Source organism: Castor canadensis, chromosome 18 (assembly GCF_047511655.1).
Source record: "Castor canadensis chromosome 18, mCasCan1.hap1v2, whole genome shotgun sequence".
In the NCBI taxonomy this organism is placed as follows: Eukaryota; Metazoa; Chordata; class Mammalia; order Rodentia; family Castoridae; genus Castor; species Castor canadensis.
The window spans coordinates 12,691,663-12,714,287 of NC_133403.1; the positions used below are offsets into that span (position 1 = coordinate 12,691,663).

General features: G+C 47.2%; 1 protein-coding gene across 2 annotated transcripts in view; it reads left to right on the forward strand.

Moving 5' to 3' along the window:
• Positions 1-9,178, forward strand: part of Gnb1l (G protein subunit beta 1 like) — a 70,442-nt gene extending 61,264 nt beyond the window's left edge. For both annotated transcript variants that reach the window (XM_020160694.2, XM_074061203.1), the window contains one exon: positions 8,625-9,178. In XM_020160694.2, coding sequence (XP_020016283.1) covers positions 8,625-8,930 — 306 coding nt within the window. In that variant the 3' untranslated portion in view covers positions 8,931-9,178. The remainder of the gene's footprint in view (positions 1-8,624) is intronic.
• The last annotated feature ends 13,447 nt before the right edge of the window (positions 9,179-22,625 follow it).

Consider the following 22,625-nt stretch of genomic DNA (forward strand, 5'->3'; position numbering starts at 1 on the left):
AAACATAGATGTGTCCCTTAGGAAGCTGGGTCTTACTCCATTGGTTGCATTTTGTCCCTTGAACGTTGCCTGGGGCATTCTTGCATCCCAAACCCTCCTCCCATAAGCCAAGAAGGCCATCCTTTAGAGTCCTTTGGTGGTATGCCTTGGTGGCAAGTGCCACTGGCCTCTGGGTGTGCGTGAATGGGAGTTGATGGTGTGGTGCTCTAGAGAGGCAGTTGTGGGGCCCACACTTCTGGCTTCTGCCTCTAAAGGACTGTTGAGAACTCAGTCTCCAGCCTAGTCACCGTCCACATGGGTCTGTCCCACAGGTTTTCATGTATCGTGTCTTCATTTTAATTCCATTCCAAATATTTTCTTTTTCCCCATGTGATTTCTTCTTTGATCCACAGGTTCATTGGAAGTATATTACTTTCCAAACATTTGTTGATTTTGTGACTATCTTTAATCTACTTTAATTCTGTTGTCAGTGAGTGTACCCTGTACAGTCTCAGCATTTAGAAATGTGTGGAGGCTAGTTTTGGCTCAGCAAATGGCATGGTTTGGGGAGTAGACCACATGTACTTGGAGAAAACAGGTGTTCTGCAGTTGTTGGGTGGAGTCTTCTGTCAAAGTGACTTAGGTCACTGAGGTGGTCTGTAGTTCAAATCTTCAATATTCGTTACCAATTTTTTTTTGTCTAGTTTTCTGCCAGTTCTTGAGAGAGAGACCTCTAGCTGATTTCACTTATCTTTCCTGTTAGTTTTGTTTCATGATCTTTGAAACTCAGATGTTTGCTGTTGCCTGGTGAATGATCATTTTCTCATGAAATGTTCTCAAGGGTTTTGATTTTTGTTGTGATTTTGTTGTGCTGGGATCAAACCAGGACCTCATGCATGCTAGGGAAGTACCCCACCACGTAGCTACACCATCGGCCTGACGTGTCTTTCTTTGTCTTTTGTGATGATCTTTGTCTTGAAGTTGGCTTGGCCTGATACTAAGTACCAGTCTCAAAGTTTTAGCTTTGCCCTTTGCATGGCTCATCTTCCATGTTTCTTCTTTTAACCTATTTTGAGTTCTTTAGTTTTAAAAAGTATTTTTTATGGATAGCATATAATTGTATCTTGCTTTTTGACAATCAGTGCCTTTTTTTTTTTTAATGGCAGGACTGGGTTTTGAACTCAGGCACTCTACTGCTTGAGCCATACCTCCAGTCTATTTTGTTCTGGTTATTGTGGAGATAGAGTCCCGTGAACTATTTGCCTAGACTAACCTCGAACCATGATCCTCCTGATCTCAGCCTCCCAAGTAGCTAGGATTACAGGTGTGAGCCACTGGTGCCCAGCTACAATTGATGCTGAAGCAGTTAGTCCATTTACATTTAATGTAGTTATTGGTAGATCTGGGGTGAAGTCTGGCATCTTGATGCTTCTTTTACTCTTGTTATCTTCTGTTCTTGACCATCTGTGTTCCTTTCCTGCTTCCTTTTGTGTTAATCAAATACAGCTTTACATTATCATGTAATAACGGGATGGATTCTGAGAATGCCTAGTTAGGCATTGTGTTTGCAGGTCATAGAGTCTACTTACACACACCTGATGGTGTAGTGTACCTGTACCCGTGGAGGAGCCCGGATGGCATGGACCACCGTCTATTCAGTCCATCATTGACCAAAACATCGTTAAGCTGAGCGGAACTACATTTGGTAGCATTTTGTTTCATTTCCTCTCTTGGTTTCTTTTTCATTTTGGTGGTACTGGGAGTTGAGCTCAGAGCTTTGTGCTTATGAGGCAGGCACTCTGCTTCTTGAGTCACTCTGCCAGCAGCTCTTGGTTTCTTAGCTACATCTTGTTATTTTTTTCCTGAGTGATTGTTCATGACACCACAATATGCATCCTTATCAAAATGCAGGTAGAGCCCATGCTGTCCACACCCCACCTCGCAGTGTTACAGCCGTGCACTAGTAACATCTCATTCACCTAGCCCCGTCCCTTCTGCTGCTGTTGCAATGCACTGGGCCTCTGCATGCATCAGAAACTCCATCTTACAATATTAGTTTTACTTTCAATCATCAGGGTTTTAAAAACAAATTTTAAAACATAGTATTTTATATTTATTCACTTGGTTACCATTTCTTGTGCTCTTACAGATCCAAGTTCTATCTGGAATTAAGTCTCTTTTTTAAAAAAATTGTTGTACTTTGGATACAGGTACATTGTGACATTTACAAAAGTTCTTATAATATTGGGATTAAATCCCTTTAGCTGGGAGAATATCTGTTAGTAGTTTAGTACTGCTTGTAGGGGAGTTGCTTTACTTTTTTTTTTTAAGATAGGGTCTTACCATGTAGCTCAGACTGGCATTGAATTCTAAATCCTCTTCCTCAGCTCCCTGCATGCTGGGATTACAGGTTTGCACCACCATGCCCAGCTTTTTCAGTGTAGTTCTGCTGGCAAAAAAAAAAAACCCTAGCTTTTGTTTATACAGAGAATGTCTTTATTTCTTCTTCCTTTTTATTTTCTGTGTATTTATTTATCTATTTATTTGTTTATTTTTAGTGCTGGGGATGGAACCCAGGGCTGCACACATGCTAAGCATGTGTTCTTCCACTGAACTACATCTCAGCCTTCCTTTTTCAAGAATCCTGGATATAGTTGGGCACCAGTGGCTCACACCTATAATCCTAACTACTTAGAGGCAGAGATCACAAGGATCATGGTTCGAAGCCAGCCTGGGCAAATAGTTCATGAGATCCTATCTTGAAAAATATCCAACCACGAAAGGGCTGATAGAGTGGCTTGCCTGCCTAGCAAACCTGAGGCCCTGAGTACCGCCCCAAAAAAAAAAAAATCCTGGGTGTAGCCAGGTACAGTAGCTCAGGTCTATAATCCTAGCTACTTGGGAGGTAGAGATTGAGAGGATCACAGTTTGAGGCCAACCTGGGCAAAAAGTTAGTGAGACCTCATCTCAGTGAATAAGCCACAATGGTGTTTCTTTCCTATGATCCCAGCTATGTGGAACAGTGTAAGTAGAGGGATTATGGTCTGAGGTTACCCTGGGCAAAAATGCCAGACCCTACCTGAAAAATAACTAAGAAACAAAAAAGGGCAGGGGACATGGCTCAAGTGGTAGAGTGCCTGCCTAGCAAGCACAAGTCCCTGGTTTCAAACCCCAGTGCTGCTGAGAACTTGTAATGCCTTTTTATTGTTACTGCTGTACATTCAATGTGCCTCATCTCCTGGCTTGGCCAAGGCTTTCTTTTTATCTGTATTTCTCTGTAGTTTGAGTATCTTTTTGCTTATTCTCATTGAGTTTTGCTGAGCTTTTGAATTATAAATTGGTGTTTTCGTTAAAATTAGGACAATTTCAGCCATTATTATTTCCCATATATTTCCTTGACTATTTTCACTTTTTCTACATCCCATGGCTTCAGTAAGTTAGACAGGTGGATATTGTCCTGAGGTTCTGTTCATTTTCCTTTAATCTTTTTTCCCCTTTCCTTCAAATTGGAAAATGTCTATAGACCTGCCTTCGAGTTCACTGCCTTTTAAAAAAATAATTTCCAATCTGCTGTTAACCCTGTAAATTTTTATTCCAGTTATTGAGATTTTGTTTTCTATTATGTTTCTTTTTATAACTTTTACTTCTGTGTTAATAGTTCCCATCCACCCACTCATCCATATAAATTTCTTAGTAACTATTTGAATTTTCCTTTGCTTTTGTTTTCATTTTCTTTTTTTCCTTCCTTCCTTTCTCCCTCCTTCCCTTCCTTCCTTCTTTCCTTCTGTACTGGGGCTTGAACTCAGGTCCTATACCTTGAGCCACTCCACCAGCCCTTTATTGTGAAGGTTTTTTGTTTGTTTGTTTGTTTTTTTGAGATAGGGTCTCAAGAACTATTTGCCTGGGCTGACTTCGAACCATGATCCTCCTGATCTCTGCCTCCTAAGTAGCTGGGATTACAGGCGTGAGCCGCCAACATCTGGCTTTTCCTTTGATTTTTAAACAAAAACATTGAAATAGCTTCTTTCAGGTCTTTTTGTTGTTGTTGTTAGTATATATTAATTGTTTATTTTTTATTTGTTTATTTTGGCAGTGCTGATGTTTGAACTCAGGGCTTTGTGCTTGCTAGGCAAGTGCTCTAGCACTTGAGCCACTCCTCCAGCCCATGTTAATACTAATTGTACAGAAGGGTTTCATTGCACTATTTCCATACGTGATATAACATACTTGGGTCAAATTCCCCGCCTCTGTTACTCCTTCTTCTCCCTCCCCTTCTTTCAAGTCTTTATCTGATGTGTTCAACATTGATGCCATTTTAGGGGTCAGTTTCTGTTAACCCCTTGCCAGTGGGTCATAAATTCCTGCTTCTTTGCATGTCTAGGAAATTCTTGTTTGTATGCTGGACATTGCAAGTGATACCTGATGGAGACTCTGGATTCTGTTCTTTTTGTTCTAAACAGTGTTTACTTTTTTCTCTAGCAGGCTATTCACTTACTGGCCGTTCACCTTGAACTTGTGTAGGCTTGGCTTTGTGCTTTGTCAGGGCAGGTTTGTGGAACAGTCATTCCCAGGCTCCTTTCGTGTGGCAGAACTAAACTCTCAGATTCTGCCTCTCCTTTAGATTTTGCCAGGGCTTGATTTCTAGCTTGTTACCGTGTTTCTAGAGTAGGCCTTACTCCAGCGTGGGATCCTCATTCCTAAAGTGAGGCTGTCCTGGCATTTTAGCTGGTCTTAGCTTATCGTGGTTGACCTCTCACACCTGTTCGTTCAGTCCTGTGGCAGCCACTCTCAGGTAAGCCTGCGTAGTTTGCTTTGAGCCTGACCAGCCCAGCCCTTGAATCAGGACCCTTGGGGAACCCACACATAGTCTTCAGCCCCCCAAATATCCCAGCTCTCTCCATCTTACCATCTTATCCCACAGATTTCAGCCCTCTGGCCTCCTCCTCAGCTTAACATGATGACCACAATGTTCTGCCTGCACTTCGTGGCCCCAGGAAGAGACATGGGCACCTCCTCCATCTGTTACCCAGGGTCTATAAACAGTTACCTGTGTATTTTGTTCACTTTTTTGGTTGTTTCCAGCAAGATGGCTAGTCTGGTACCAGTTACTGTGCCATAGCCACTTTGCTCTCATTGTCACCTTATGAAGGATGAGCGAACAGACAGTGACAGATCTCAGTTATGAGTCGTAGTCTTTATCATGGTTAAGTGTGGTGTATGAGCTTGGTGCATCGGGCTCAGAATTCGGTTTTTCCTGTTACTGAGATGGGCCTGTTTCTCTCACTCACGTTCTCTTGCTTTATCTGCCAAATGTCCCTTTGGAGTCCTTATCCATAGTACAGAACTGGATTTACCTTTGGAATTGAGTCACAAAACTGTTGACTATATTTATACTTTTAATACAGAGCAAATACTAGGGGACTAAGCTACCATGTCAGGTGGGAGAGGGAAGGAAATGATGCTTGTTTGTCATTATTTATGGCAGGGTGTCAGATGATCTCTCACATGTGAGGTTGACATTGTATCTTTAGCACCAAATGACAAAGGATGAGCAAGTCAAACGAACTTAACCAACATCCCTTCTTTCTCTTCCCCCTCCCATATGTCTGTTAGTTACATAACCGGTTTTATAACCATAATCCTGTCTGTTTAGTCCTAATCCTGCAGGTAAGTAGCTTCGGTGCTGTCTGCCAGACCATTTGCTGTAGTTCTCCAGTTATCTCTTCTTACAAGACTGGAGTTAATCTTCTTGTTCTTCCAGAAGAGCTTATGGGAGCAATATTCTTTGAGTTCTTACATGTTCAAAAATGTCTGCCTATTGTTTTTCCAATTGAGTGACAGTTTGGCTGGATATAAAATTCTTGCAGCCCGTGTAAGCATCACTCCACTGCCTGCTGGCACATACGTGCCATGGGACCCTCTCAGGACAGCCTGCACTTTACCCTCATAATCAGAGTTTTGGGGTTTTGTTTGTTTGTTTGTTTGTTTTGTGGTACTGGGTTTTGAACTCAGGGCCTCGTGCTTGCTAGGCAGGCTTTTTTACCACTTGAGCCATGCCCGTGGTCCTTTTTTGCTTTTTAGTTCTTTTTCGAGTAGGGTCTTGAGGTTCTGTTGGGTCCAGCCTCCTACTGCAGTTCTCCTACTTATGACTCCCAGCAGCTGGGATCAGCGGTGCACACTACCACACCCAACCTTCTGGCCGAGATGGGGTCTCATTAACTTTGCACTGGCTGGCCTGGAACCACAGTCCTCTTGAGCTCTGCTTACTGGATAGCTAGTTTTATACATGTGAGTCACCATGCCTGGCCTTGATGCAATCTTTTAACCTGGCTACCAAAAGGATTTTATCAGGTTTAATCATTTTATTAGAGTATACCTCAATATCAGCAATTCTGTAGCCTTTCTTTGGACTTAGATCCTAAGACTTCAACTTCAAGAAATTAATATTGTTTTTCTAAGTCAGTGATTCCCAACATTCCACCTGTCTCATTACCCCTCCCACATCTTCTCCTGTCCATTTTTTGGGAGGTACTGGGGTTTGAACTCAGAGCCTTTCATTAACTAAGCAGGCGTTCTACCACTTGACCCACTCTGCCAGCCCTTGTCCTGTCCATTTTAACTGTTTCCCTCTTAGTTGGCTCACTTTTCATCCTTTCCACTCTCCACATCTCTTTTTGTCTTGTGCAGGGTCTCCTGCTTTTTCCTTCTCTTTGTTTCTTTGAGTTTTTCTTCCACATCTTTCCTGAGCTCTTTTAGGTTCAATCTCTTCAGTGTTTTGCTTCTTTGGGTTCTTGTTTTATAGAGATACTTTGTAGAGGTAACAATTTGTTAAGTTTTGTTTTATTAACTTATGGCTAAATTGTTTCCTGACCATTTCCACTGACTTCTGATGAAAGTTACCATTTAGATTTTTCTATTTCTTTCCTTCTTTTTCCTGGTGTTATCTTTGTAGAGCTGAGAAATTGTCAATCAAAGGTGGTATGGCTCTATTAGGAGGCTTTTAAGAAAAAGGAGTAAGAGCACACACAGCATCAAAAGGTGGAGGGAATGCCACTGCTGGGCACAAAGTTGGGAAAATGGCTTGCCATTTAGTGTGAGAACAGAGATGGCAAATGCCCCACAATGTATAAGACAGTTGCATAAAACCAAGAATGCTGTGTATTAGTCAGTTTTTCATTACTATACCAAGATACCTGAGGTAGGCTAACTTTATAAAGAAAGTAGTTTATTTAGATCAAATTTCTGAAGGTTCAAAGTCCAAGATTGAGTGGGCCCATTGATTTGGCCTCTGCTAAGGGTCCACTGGTGGATGGGATCTCATGGCAGGACTATGTATAGAGTATGTCTCCAGACCGGAAGCAGACAGGCTGGGCTCCCACAGTAGCTCTCAAAGGCACACCCTCACCTCGAAAGGTTCTACCCTGTCATTGCCACACTGAGGACCAAGCCCCCAGCACATGAAACTTTGGGGGAAGCACACTTAAACATACCCAAGCCAAAAGATGCTGTGACAGTGAAGGCAGCTCTGACTCCCTAGGAGAGGCCCTGCCCAACCACAGGAAGCACACATATGTAGGGAGGGGCCACGGCAGGCTTCCTGCTCACCCAGAACTGAGTGTAGGGGCAGTGACCCCCAGAGACAGGCCAGCTCCTTGCTGATAGAACAAGCCTGCGCAATCTCTTCTCGGACGCAGGCCAGCGACTGGGTCTTACCCATAGAGGGACACTACCATGCAGCTACTCCTGCCACCATGTTCTCTTTCCCTTGTCCTGTTTTTTTCTCCATCTTCTGTATAACAAAATACCAGAGACTGGGTGATTTATAAAGAATAGAAGGTTATTTGGAGACTGGAAGTCCAGGAAAATGGTGCTGACATCTGGTGAGGGTCTTTTTGCTGCATCCTAACATGGCAGAGGGTGTCCCATGGAGAAGAAAAGAAAGCATGGTGGCTCAGGTCTCTTTCTTTTCTTATAAAGCCACTAATGCCATCATGGGGGCGTTTGGCTTCATCAGATCCTAAATACTATTGACATACAAATTTGAGGATCACATTTCCAGTGTGTGAACTTTTGAGGGAGACCACAGCACCCTGTCCATTCCCTGCTGGTTCCCGCTTCTGACAGCTCTCCAAGCCCTTTCACCTTCCAGGGTTTCACTTCCCTCTTAGTGTGGCTGAAGACAGAATTTGCATTTGTCACTCTGCCTGAGCTTTGGGGGAGGTTCCTCCAAGAGCAATGTCAACTTTACCATCAGCCTCTCTCTCGATGCTAGAGTGTTCCCCATGCTCGGGAGTCCCAGGACCCAGCCCGAGCTCTGCCCCAAAGGCTGCTTCCCTGTCTGTTGGCCCTGAGCAAGGGCTGGAGTCACCAGCGCAGGCCCAGGAGAGCAGCTTGGCAGAGTCTCAGACCACACTGAGGGAGGGCTAACGTCCTCCATCATGCTCAAGTAGTCAGCCGTGAGTTCCTGAAGAGGAGGAAGAAGAGGAGGAGGCAGCCAGCTGGATGGGACTGTGGCTGTCACAGAGCCTGCAGCTCTCTCACGGTTCCAACTGCTTGGGGAGGGGGGGGGTCACCCGTGGTTGAGCACCTCAGCCATAGGCTCTACAGCAGACTAATGCTTCTCCCTGCCGCCCTCCCCCTTGCAGGTGTGCAGCACTCATGAACTCACCAATCCTGGGATCGCTGATGTCACAATCCGGCCAGACCAAAAGATCCTAGCCACTGCAGGCTGGGACCACCGCATCCGGGTATTTCACTGGCGGACAATGAAGCCTCTGGCTGTGCTGGCCTTCCACAGTGCCTCCATCCACTGTGTGGCCTTTGCCACCAATGGCTTGTTGGCTGCAGGGTCCAAGGACCAGCGCATTAGTGTGTGGTCTCTCTACCCATGCGACAGCCACTCCCTTTTCGGGAGACAGAAGACAGGAGATGGGCATTTCATTACAGCCTGACCCAGTCATGGGAAAACTGACCCTCCAGAGACCCTGAGGACAGTAAGATGTGGCCCAAGGATCATGGAGTCCTCACTTTCTTCATAAGGTTTACTACTCAGTTTTATGAACTGCGTCATCCATAAGACGGTGACTTTGGTGACCAGCCAGACACCTGGCACCTGTGGCCTGGAGAGAGGCATAGCTTGGGTCTAGCACTGTTGCCAACCTCTGGGTATTTTACAATAAACTTCCATTGCAAACCTGCAGGCTCAAGGTGGGAAGTCTCCAAGGGACGTCCCTGACCCCCTGCTTAGTGTCAAAATCCTCAGATTCTCCTGGATGGGCCCCATCCTCAGCCTTGCTATTGAGTGGGGGTGACTCTGAGTGCAGGTGTCCAGGGCAGGGCCCCACTTGCCAACTGTGGTCTCCTGCTGATGTCCCCATGGCTCCTTACTCCAGAAAATATCAGGAACTCCTGATGCCCAGACTGAAACCAAGATTGGGAAAAGGATGTCACTGATCCCCCCTAAAGAGCGAGGCAGAAAAGGGACTTATAAGGAGTGGCCAGAGTGGTCAGGGCAGAAGCTTGTGGTGCACAGAATGAGACCAGACACAGGATTAGGGAAGGGGGTGCCCGCCCCAGACAGGACAAGGTGAAAGGGGGCAGGCCCATCTCCAGGCGAGCCTGGCGGGAGGATGTGGACCCTCTGTGGTAGCTGGGGGCACAAGCACAGCTGTGTGGCACATGAAGCAGCAACACCATGAAAACTAGTTGTGAACATCCAGAGTTCCCTTCTACACCTGGTGGCCTGGTGAGTGGGTATGGATTGGGAAGCAGCGGGACCCTGAAAGTGGGGGGCAGCCTATGGACAGATCCCTGAGAAGGGGGACCTCAGACCTCTGTTCTTCCATTTTTAACAGAAAATCCCCTCTATTGGTAGAGCTGGAGTGCTCCCCAGTGCTGCCCTACGAGGCACTGCTGACCTCAGGACCCCTCATCCCCCGGGCCTCCAAGTCTATAACCGGACTCCATGGGCAGGCAGAAGTGGGGCAGAGTGTGTCTGTGCTGAGTGCTCCGCACTGCACCAGGATGGCCTGATGCCTCCAGCTTATACCCACAGAAATCTGGGGAGCACATGTGAGAACAGGAATGGGGTGGGGGCCATGTGGCTGGTGTGTGAAATGGGTCAGGTTATTAATTGAAACAGGGCTACAGAGCAGAGGGCCTGGGCTCCGTGTTGGAGCTCCAAGGGCTAGAAAAGGCTCTGACAGTTGGGTTGGTGGCAAGGTGGCTAAAACAGATCCCCCAAAGGTGGCCACATGGGAAGCTGAAATGCTCTACTGCCTTGGGGTCCAGAAGAAGAAGGGGTACAGTGGCCGGGGCAGCAATGTAGGAGGGGATTTGTCGTGTGAGGCCTGCTCTCCCACTACCTAGGATCCAGAACACATGCCTTTCACCCCTATGCAGGGTGGAGTTGCTGGGGGAGCCCAGACTCCTCAAAGAGCTCTGTGAGGCCCGGCACCGGTGGCTCACGCCTGTAATCTAGCTACTTAGGAGGCCGAGATCAGGAGGATCACGGTTCAAAGCCAGAGTGGGCAAATAGTTTGCAAGACCCTATCAAAAAATCTCATGTAGAAGTCACCACCATGCTGGTGGAGTGACTCAAGATGTAGACCCTGAGTTCAAACCCCAGTACCACAAAAAAACAAAACAAAATGAAAAAAAAAAAAAAACAGCTCTGTGAGCTCTGTGATTGTTCTCCTGTATAGGTCAGAAGTTACTGTGGAGGCTGAGGGTGGGGCTCTGGAGCAGATCATTTGACTAACATGTGTGAGGCTCCATCCCTAGCACCACAAAACAAAAAGCAAAACAGTTACCATGGGAACTGCCATCTCGTCTGGCCTGGGATCTCTGAAAGCGGTGCAGCTCACTGATCTGCAATGACGTAGGCCAAGTGGTGACACTGAATTGCCACGGACGAGATGGAGTTAGTTCTGCAACAGGCTGTGGATTTAGAGCTGCTGGCAGAAGAGTCTGAGTGGCAGAGACCTATGATGGGGTCCCTGGAGATGGAGTTGCTGGGCCACCTACAAAAGTTGACTTGATCCTCAGAAGCAGACTTGTTCTGGATCTAGTGAGAAGTCTGACCTGGCTCGCTAAAACAGAGGCATGACCCTTTAGCCCAGACCCCTTCAGCAAGTGGTGCTAGGTTCCCTCAAGGAGAGAGACCCTGCTGAGGTGCCAACAGCACACACACCCTGCTCGTCCTCTTCTCAGCCTGCCCCAAGGGATCCCTTTCCTTGTCCCAAGTGTTTCCCCATTGGTGTTGCCCACACTGAAACCTGGGTTCTGGGCCCTGCAACCTTGAGTGTGGAATCGGGACAAGGCTCAATTTACCTTCCAAGGGGGTTGAGGCTGGACCACCCCACCCCACTCCTATGAATATTTCCTGTCTTCTTTGATGTTATCATCATAGTCACAAAAATGGGGAGCCAAAGGGATGAGGTACTATGAGGCAGCCCAAGGTTTGCTAAATGCAGAAATGCTCTCTTCCAGAATTTTTGGCAGTACTAGTTTGAACTCAGAACTTCATGCTTGCTAGGCAGGTGCTGTATCACTTAAGCCACTCCACCAGCCTCCCCCCTCCTTTTTTTTTGAAACAAGGTCCTGCTACCTTTGTCTTGGCTACCTCAAACTCATGATCTTCAGGCATGCAAACCACACCCAGTTTCTTCCAGAATTTCCTGGGAGAACTGCATCTCCTAAGCTGCCAGAGTTTTGCCTGGAGAAAATAAGGAAATAAAGAGGTAGTGTTGAGAAGGGCATAGATCCAAGTCCCTGTTCTGTCCCCCTCACCTTTTTCCTTTTGCAGTGCTGAGAGTGGAACCTGGGGTCTCACATGTGTGAGGCCAGTGCTATACTACTCAATTGTACCCCCATTCCTCCCCCTCACTTCTTAAGGGCACAAGCAGGGGAGAGCATAGACAGCAGACAGGAAGTCCAGTCTGAGCTGTTCCCTGAGCAGTGACCCAGGAGTGTCTTGTGGCTGATTCTTGGTGTGCAGCAACAGTGTCCGGCAGTGACAGCCCCTGTGTGGTCCTTGCTTCTTATCACATATTGGCCATGAACCCTGTTGGGTGGATAAGGCAGGCTGGGTCCCACCCTCCAGACAAACTCACAGCCTCTGAGGCATGGCAGATGTCATGTGCAAAGCTGGTGGCCCAGGACTCTGTCACTCAGCTGAGCTTGGAACAGCAGTGGGCCTACTCTAGTTGAGCACTAGAGTCCAAGGGGCTTGTCTGACCCACGTCCACACCTGGCTCTAGGTGGTCCCAGTCCTCTGATGGAAGGTGCAAATTCAGTAGTCCACCACTATGGAAAATGAGTTCAGGCTGTGTGGCTTAGTGGTAGAGTGTTTGCCTAGCAAGCACCACACACACACACACGTTTAAAGATTGTTACTCTATCCTGAGCACTGGATGCCCAGTGAGTTGGAAGGACAGTCCTCCGTCCCCAAGTAACACAGCAGGAATGAAGAATCAGGCAGAGAGAGCGAGCGAGCGAGAGAGAGAGAGAGATGCAATTAACAGTTTACATGGGAGAATAGGGTGTAAGTCACTTTGAGTCACAGGCAAATACCTGAATGGTCCACTTAAAGGAGGCCCAGTGTGCTAGGCGGAAGAGGTGCCTCCAGGTTCCTGTCTCTGGCCATAGGCTTGAGCTGTATGAGGACGACATTATGATGCCTAGGAGCTGCCGTGCTATTCCAGGGCCCCTCGGTGGGTTTCTTAGTTGTCATTTTGCCAAGGTAAAAAATGCCTGCTTTTCCTGTGTTGGTCAGTAAGGCCTTCCTGGGAAGTCTAGCAGCTGGTTCATGATCTCTTACACAGACACAGGCTGCAGAGTGGGCTTGGCCAGGCTACTGCTTTCTTTTCCTTGTCATGCCTGGAGGTGTTGTGGAGCCCTTCTGTCCACAGTGGTCCCCATACACCTGTGTCTGCTCACGTGGCTCTAGTGGACCCTCCTGGGCCAGCAGCTCCTCTGCACACTGGGTCATGTGGCCTGCAGGATTGGTAACTTTGTGAATTCTGCCCAGTGTTTTTCTCCCTGCTCCCAAAATGCCTTTTCTGGCAACCTTAGCTATTTCTTTAGGACTCAAATTTTTGTTTCCTTCAGGAGTCACTTTAATATCACATCATCTGCGGTGGCTAAACCTGGAAGACATTGGTGTTGTCTTCCAAGCAAACAGCTGCTTCCTGTCAGCTGCTGTCACCTTCCCAGCAGTTCAGTGAAGGTGTTGAATGGAGAGGAAGTATGACCCAAAGGCAGGAGCCAGGGTTCCACATGCAGCATTTCGGGGATAAGACCACAGGACAGTGTCTCTTGGAGGCAGAATTGGATGCCCAGCCTGACTGGTCACAGGTGTTCACACCCATAGCAAGACATTTTCCAGTGGGTCCAGCTCGTCAGCTGAGAGGAGCCAGTTCTCATTCTTCTGCCCCCAAGTGTCTGTCCACAGCATTCTTTTAAGAGTGGGTGGAGAGGCTACTGACATCCAAAGAGAACTTGTGTTGTAAATAGTGTGCACGCTTTTTATGTTCAGGGCTAACTTTGCTCAGTATATTATACCATAATGTTCTGTCTTTTTTTTTTTTTTTTGTGGCACTGGGGATTGAATTTAGGGCCTTGCATATGCTAGGCAAGGGCTCTACCACTGAGCTATAACCTGAGTCCTGTTCTGTCTTTTTTTGATGTTGTTGTTTTGTGGTATGTGTGGGGGTGGTATGTTTTCTCTTTTCAGTTTTTTTTTTTTATTCACATGTGCATACAATGTTTGGGTCATTTCTCCCCCCTTCCCCCTTCCCTCCTTCTCCCCCCCACCCCCTCGCTACCCGGCAGAAACTATTTTGCCCTTATTTCTAATTTTGTGGAAGAGAGAGTATAAGCAATAATAGGAAGGAACAAGGGTTTTTGCTGGTTGAGATAAGGATAGCTATACAGGGAGTTGACTCACATTAATTTCCTGTGCATGTGTGTTACCTTCTAGGTTAATTCTTTTTGATCTCACCTTTTCTCTAGTTCTTGGTCCCCTTTTCCTATTGGCCTCAGTTGCTTTTAAGGTATCTGCTTTAGTTTCTCTGCGTTAAGGGCAACAAATGCTAGCTAATTTTTTAGGTGTCTTACCTATCCTCACCCCTCCCTTGTGTGCTCTCGCTTTTATCATGTGCTCAAAGTCCAATCCCCTTGTGTTTGCCCTTGATCTAATGTCCGCATATGAGGGAGAACATAACGATTTTTGGTCTTTTGGGCCAGGCTAACCTCACTCAGAATGATGTTCTCCAGATCCATCCATTTACCAGCAAATGATGACATTTCGTTCTTCTTCATGGCTGCATAAAATTCCATTGTGTATAGATACCACATTTTCTTAATCCATTCGTCAGTGGTGGGGCATCTTGGCTGTTTCCATAACTTGGCTATTGTGAATAGTGCCGCAATAAACATGGATGTGCAGGTGCCTCTGGAGTAACCTGTGTCGCATTCCTTTGGGTATATCCCCAGGAGTGGTATTGCTGGATCATATGGCAGGTATGTGTAGATTTTTAAGAAGCCTCCAAATTTTTTTCCAGAGTGGTTATACTAGTTTACATTCCCACCAGCAGTGTAAGAGGGTTCCTTTTTCCCCGCATCCTCAGCAACACCTGTTGTTAGTGTCTTTTCAGTTTTTTTTTTCTTCTTTTTTTATTGAGACAGAGTCTCAATAAGATGTTGTCCAGGCTGGCCTCAAACTCGAGATCCTCCTGCCTCCACCTCCTGAGTGCTGGGATTACAGACGTGCACCACCACTCTCAGCCTTGTCAGAAGAGACAAGAGTTTCCTTGGGCCAAGAGGGCAGTGGGATATGTGCATCCTCTGCTTAGGACCTCCCAGGTCTGTGGTCCAGGTGGCAGTGAGGCTGTGCTCCTCTTTGTTTGAATCCAAATCCTGTGGCTGTCAAACAGACTCAACTCCAGAGGCACTCCCCAGACCTCGTCCCATGTCTCTTCCATCTGCACATTCTGCATGGCAGTGTGACCTCATGGGTGTCCTGTTCAGTAGCTTTGGTGATCTGGGGTGTATTTGTAACTACAGGGCCTGTGAGCTACTCTGGGGATGTCCAGCACCCCCAGTCCCAGCTGCTGCCTCTGCACAGGCGAGGGGCGCCTCTGGGCACAGACTGGGGCAGCCCTGTACAGGGTGCCTGGCATCCTAGCGTGTCCACCTGTTAAGGCCTCACCTCCAAAGGAACTGGATGCCAGCGCCAAGTCTACCCACCTCCATCGGTTCCACCATGTGCTCACCCTCTTCCTGCCCCGTGGCTATACTGAGAGACAGGTTCCACCCAGCAGGTGGGCAGCACTTATCCAACGTCACACTGCTGGCCCTGGGAACACCTTTCCCTTTGCTCCCTGAGTGTCTTAGATCCCAGTCAGTCACAAGCTCTAGAATAGGCAAACCAGACTGTCTGGCAGCAGGTGACCCTGCAGGCAGCCTAAAGTCAGCATTCAGACACCAAGGGCTCATTCAATGTCATGAGATTATTATCCAGCGAAGAACTCCCAGAGCAAAGCACCCAGAGAAGCCGCTGCCATGCCTGGGGCTGGCTGTGTTGACGTGCGCTGCGTGTCTCCACACTCCTCTGGAGTGATGTTCACTCAGGTGTTTCCCACCTGTGTCTGCCAAGAAGCGGCGGAGCTCCCTTTGCACAAAAGGACTGTTTGCACAAAGCGCAAACATCCCTTCGGGGGGTTCTTTAGAAACGCTTGAGTCTCAACTAGGTATAACTTCATGCGGAACCCTAGCGTGGCAGACAAGCTGGCATCGATGACATTAAAGCTGAACTTGCTGTGCACCTGTGCCCCGTGCAGGCGAGCTGCCGAGCCGAGCTGCCAACCCCACCAGCTCTGTAGCATTTGGGAGGGTACCGCTGCTCCAGGATCTGCCCGGGCCCCACCTCTGCAGTAAGCTTCTCAGTTTGCATGCTGTGTTTTCCAGCATCTCCTTTCCGGGGGTGCCTTCTGCTTCTGCCTTGGGCTGGGGGACAGCTCAGCAGATAAGGCCCCAAGACTCCCCTAACACTTTGTCAGCACCCCCAGGTTGGCAAGCTCAGCTTAGCCCCCATGCTCCAGCCCTTAGGGAGGCCCATGAGGATCCAGGCGGGAGGGAAGATGGGAAGGGCCAGGCACCTGCTGCTGAGGAGAGCAGGTTGCTCACCTAGAGGATGCTGGCCCAAGGCTCTGCTCAAAGAATCCATGTAGAATCCAAGAACAGGTGACGGATAAAATGATAAATCATGCTAGATGCTGGTGGCTCACACCTGTAATCCTAGCTATTTGAGAGGCTGAGATTGGGAGGATCACAGTTTGAGGCCAGCCTGAGCAAATAGTTTGCGAGGCCCCATCTCCAAAATAACCAAAGCAAAATGGACTGGAGGTGTGGTTCAAGCAGTAGAGCATTTGCTTTGCAAGCTCGAAGCCCTGAGTTCAAATCCCTATACTGCCAAAAAAATTATAGATCATGAGGAACAGAACATGGCTGTGAATGTGCCAACACCCCTCCCCCCAAAAAATAATAGCAGATGCTCCTGGCCTTTAAATGAGCTGCTTTTAATGGGCATGGGGGCACACACCTGTAATCCGAGCACTTGGGAGGAGGAAGCAGAAGGATCAGGAGTTTGAGGCCAGCCTGGGCTACATGGTGAGACTCTATCTCAAAAAACAATAACAAAATAAAATAAAAATATAAGGGCTTCTTTCACATTGCATGCCTGTCAGGGAGCCTGGGAGCAATGGCAGCCCGCCACAGCTGCCTCCTGCACACACACATCAGTAAAGCACATCCTGAGAGCCCGCCACAGCTGCCCCTGCGTCAGCCTCAGGGATCATGGGGTCCACAGAGCCACAGACATTCACTACCTGGCCCATTACAGAGACACTGTGTCAGCCCTGCCTTAAAGGATAGCTGTTTCTACCTTGTGGGCAGACATGGGGGAACCTGGCCGCTGCCACTGGGCCCAGATTGTGTCCTGAGATGTCCTAGTGTCAGTTGAGGCTCCAGGAGCCTTCTGGACCTGAGGAGGGTAAGTCATCAAGGTGACTCCACCACAGTCTGTCTGGACAGGTGAGACTGACAGGCTAGGAATTCTCACACTGACACAGGAAAAGCTTCCATGGAACATGGGAAAGACTGTGTACTTACCAAGGCACAAATGGCTGGAGACGTTTGGTTTTGTCCTGTTGCTGTTATCTGTTACTGCATTAATTAGCCACCAAAAAAAATTGGTGTAACGCAGTCATTATGTACACATGGAGGCTGCAAGTCAGGGATTTGGGTGAGGTTTATCTCCGTGCCACATAGCAGCCAGAGGGCGGGAGGATCCATTTCTACCTGGCCTCTCCACTTACATATCTGGCACCTTGGTAGGGGCCTCTGGAGGGCTTGGGCGCATTGGGACCATAAAGTGCCCTTTGTTCTCAACGTAGTGGTCTCAGAGGAGTCAAGAGTCTTACGTGGGATCTCCCAGAGTATATCCAGCAATCTAGTGGTAGCCCAGAGCCTTTTATGATATGACTGGCCCTGGAGTCAGAGGAAAGAATTCAGATCCCACCTTTTGGTGGAGGAAGTTCAAGATGTTTGCAGCCTTTACAAGATAAGACTTGCCTCTGTTTCCCTTTGTATAGCCGGATAAAGCACAAACAACCAAGACCTCAGAAATGAGGGAAAGGAGCCAGGATCTACGTGAATGGGTCTCACACAGCATCACCGCAAGGGAAGGTCCAGCTGTGTGCTCATCTGGGAGTATATGGTCACACATACCCAGGCCACCATCATTCAGCCCTCACTCAGCCTGCTGGCAAGGGAGAGTCCTCATTCTAACACGGCAAGGCAATGTCTCCATATTACTCACCTCAGGAGAAATGCTTAAGCATCAAAAACTGACGCTGTAGTTACGAGTTCCTCAATATAAGAAGAAGTTTTGTTACAAAAAGAGACTAAAGTGGGCTGGAGGTGTGACCAAATGATTTTTGACAAGGCTGCCAAGACAATTAAAAGGGGAAAGGACTTTGTGTGTGTGTGTGTGTGTGTGTGTGTGTGTGTGTGTGTAATATTGGGGCTTGAACTCAGGGCCTACAACCTTGAGCCACTCCACCAGCCCTTTTTGTGATGGGTATTTTCAAAATAGGGTCTTGCAAACTATTTGTCTGGACTGGCTTCGAACCACGATCCTCCTGATCTCTGCCTCCTGAGTAGCTAGGATTACAGGTGTGAGCCACCAGTGCCTGGCAGGACTTTCTTTTTAGCAAATGGTGCTGGGAAAATTTCATGTCCACGTGCAAAAAAATGAAGTGAAATTGTTATTTAACACTACGTACAAAAATCAACTCAAAATAGGTGAAAGACCTAAATTAAAGACTAAAATTGTAAAACTCTTAGAAGAAACTGACAAGGCAAAAACTGCATGGCATTGGGTTTGGCAGTGATTTCTTGGAATCATATTATTAGCAACAAAATAAAAATAGACAAATTGGACTTCAAGAAATTTGAATGCTTGCATGCATCAAAAGAGCTGGAGGTATGGCTCAAGCAGCCCTGAGTTCCAACCCCAGTACTTCCAAAAAAAAAAAAAAAAGTCACAGAGTGGGAGAAAACATTTGTGAATTATGTATGTGATAAAGAATTAATATCCAGAATAAAGAAAACTCCAAACTACAGAAAAACTTGATTTAAAAATGGGCAAAGGATATAATGATCCTTCTTGTCTCTTTTTGTTGTCATTGATAGTCTATTTTATCTGATGTTAAAAAAAATAACAAATAAAATAATTTAAAAAATGGGCAAAGGACATAAGTAGCCATGTTCAGAGAAGATAAATGGTATATATTAGCAATATCAGAAATGCTAATCAGAGCTACAGTGAAAAGGATAGCAACAAAAAGCTACAATGAGAAATGAGATATCACTTCACAACTATTAGGATGGCTATTTACAAAAAAAAAAAAAAAAAAACCAGAAATAGTGGCTGGGGATATAGTTCAGTGGTAATAGCACTTGCCTAGGATGATCAAGGCCTTAGGTTCAAACCCCTGGCACTGCAAAAAACAAAAACAAGCCAAGCATCAGTGGTTCATGCCTGTAATCCTAACCACTCAGGAGGCAGTTTGAAGTCAGCTCCAGGCAAATAGTTTGCAAGACCCTATTTCAAAAAAAAACCCATCACAAAAAAGGGCTGATGGAGTGGCTCAAATAGTAGAGCACCTGCCTATCAAGCCTGAGGCCTGAGTTCAAACCCCAGCACCACAAAAAAAACCACAAGTCACATTTACTTGGCCCCAACATTTTTCTGCTGTGATACAGAAAAATTACAGTGCACACCTATAATCTCACCACTCAGGAAGCTGAAGCAGGAAGATCCTGAGTTCCAGACCAGCCTGGACTACATAGTGAGACCCTATCGGAGACAGAGAGACAGACAGAGACACAGACACAGAGAGAAAGACAGGGCAAGGGCCTTGTATTCACAACTCATAGTGCAAAGTAGAATGGCAGTGGGTGTGTACCAAAGAGACAGTATACAAACAGCCTTGCTTCCTAAGAACTGATCCAGAGAGAACAAACCCACTCCTTCAAGAAAGATATTAATCCCTCCTAGAGATCTGGTCATCTCCCAAAGCATCCGCTTCCCAGCGCCACCATGATGTCAGTCCAATTTCAGCATGAGTTTTGGAGGGGACAAACTATTTTCAAACCACAGCAGGAGAGGAGGAAAAGGAGATATACCACAATGGGGTCCAAAGAAAAGAGGTTCTGCAATTCGTTCTCTACTCTTTATAATAAAGAATCTCATTCAATAAATTCACCTCCTTACGATCCAGTTTTGTGTGTTTCAACAAGTTCTAAACAAAAGTTCCATTACCCAACAAAATTCTCCCACCCCATTGTGGTGGGCCCCTCCCACCCCTGTAGGCCTTGGCAATGGCTGACCTTTAGTCACTGTGGTTTTGCCATATAAATGGAGTCCCACAGTGTGGAGCTGCCTCGCCTGGCTTCCTTCGCTCAGCAAGATGTGTTGGAGACTCCTGCAGGTGGCCTGCATCAGCACTTCCTTCTTGGGGAGCTCCGGGGGGCATATTCACCACCCACCTGCTGAGGCACACCTGGCTTTTGTCCTGGGTTGGGTGGAGGCTGCAGTGGCTGTGGGGGCACACGTCTCTGTGTGTCTGTCCTCTCAGTAGACGTGCTCACTGCAAGCCTTGCCCAAGCAACTTGGTCACCTGCAGTGCTGCACACCAGGCCCAGGATTGTCCTTAAAAAGCCACTGCCTGCTCCCAGAGTGCCTCTCAGGTCTGGGCAGGGTGGCGGACTGGGCGGTAGGGAGGTCCCCTGCACCTATTCCCAATTGCCACTGCTGAGCTCCTTGGTTTCTCCACCTCTCAGAGGCCTGGGCATCGCCTGTCCCTCCTGCGGAAACACAAGCTCTTTCAGAACAGAAACTGTGACCAGTTTCACAGTGCAAAATGCTCCTGAGTTTCACTCCAGTCTTCTGCAAGGGTGATCCAGTCTCTTCCTGAGTGAGGGGCTTTCCTGATCACCTCTGAACGAGTCAGGGCCCCTGAGTAAATTACAGAGCACCACGCTGAGAGACCATCCTGCAGACAAGTCTTGAGTGATGAGCTGGAGTGGGCATGGGTCCTCAGGTCTACTCTTCACAGGGAAGCCACTGGAACTTTCCAGAGGACTTTAAGGATATCAATGGTGTGGTCAGCACAAACTCAGCCCCATGCATGCACACCCGTGGACATCTGCTCTGAAGTCAGCATGACTTACCCAGGGCAGGGAACTTGGAGAGGCCATCTCTAGGGGATGGCTCCAATAGCTCTCTGCCCCCATAAAGCTGTCACCAGCCTTCCTAAGCCCCTTGAGGCCACCCAATGCAGCTAGCTCCCCTTTGGTGGCCACTGGTTCAGACTGTGTGTGACTCTCTGGGAAGGTCCACCATAGGCCCTTTCCACTGCAGCCCTGTGACATCTGGACCTGATGGGGCTGTGTGAGGGGGCTGTCCCTGCATTGTACGGTGTCAAGCAGCATTCCTGGCTTCTATCCAGCAGACGCCAGGAGCAATCCCACCCGGAGTGACACCAAAGTGTCTCCAGACATTGCTAAACAACCCTGGGGGACAAAATCACCGCTGTTAAAAATCACTGCTTTATGGACAGGGGAGGAATTGGTTAATCCAAGATGAATTTTAATTGTCAAATACAGTAGACCTTGGTGTCCGAGGGTTGTATTGTCCTAGGAAGACTGCCATTGAGGAAAAACTCTGAATGCTCAGGTTGTATGGAGTTTAAACACAACCAGTGATAACTCAGGACTGACACAGCTTCTCCGAATCAAGTGAGCTGTGGAATGCAAGTGTGGGGTTTTTTTTTTCTTTTTCTTGTCTTTGCTTGGTCAAAACTTGGTGTAATAAATCTGCAAATACAGTGGGCTTACAAACTTGGGGGCTGGGGTTGTAGCTCAGTGATACAGCACTTGCCTAGCATGTGCAATGCCCTGGGTTCGATCCCCAAGAACTGCAAAAAAAAAAAAAAAAAAAAGTGCCATTTTAACACTCTGTCATTGAGTACATCAAGATTGCACCCATCAGTACCATCCACTCCAGAATTTGTTATCTTGCAAAACTCATTAAGCAGTTCCCATCCAACCCCTGGCACCCACCATTCTACTTGTGTCTCTATGAAATTGTCTACAGTCGTACCTTGTGAAAGTGGAGTCACGCTGGGCACTAGTAGCTCACGTCTATAATTCCAGCTACTTAGGAGGCAAAGATCAGGAGGATTGTGGTTCAGAGCCAGCCCAGGCAAAAAGCGAGTCCATATCTCAAAAATACCCAACACAAAACAGGGCTGGTGGAGTGAATCAAGTCGTAGAATGCCTTCCTAGCAAACGTGAGGCCCTGAGTTCAAACCCAGTACCAACCAAACAAAACAAAAACGTGGAGTCATACAGTTTTTGTCCTTCCAGGACTGGCATATTTCACACATGTTGTAGCATGTGTCAGAAGTTCCTTCCTTTTCAAGGCTGAATAATATTCTACTGTATGGCTGTACCACATTTCACGTCCCCATTCGTCTGCCCATAGTCACTTGGGTTACTGTGAATAATACTGCTGTGAACATGGGTGTGAAAATTTTTGACTGAGACCAGCTTGCCTTCAGTTGTTTGGGGCATTGCTAGATCATGTAGTATTTTGATTTTTAATTTTTTGAGGAACCCCTGTACTTTTTTCCACAATGACTGTACGCCTTACAGTCTCACCATTAGCGCACAGGTGTTCAGTTTCTCCACATCTTCATCAACAGCTGTTATTTTTTGGTTTTTAATAATAGCCATCTTAATCCATGTGAGATGGTTATCTCATTGTGGCTTAATCCAGGGTTTTTATTCATCATAAATCATCGTCTGGATATACATGTGTTAGGAACTCTGTCTTCCAGACACTTAAATTCTTATCAGCAATGAGGCTCGTGCCTGGGGAACACCTGAAATCAGTGCTTGGAGGGAAACCCGGCCAGTAAGGGCAGAGGAGCAGGGTAGGCTTTGAGAAGCAGATCAGCCTCAGTACTGGAGCTGGGAGGCCACACTGGCCTGGTGTCCTGTTTCCCAAGACTCAT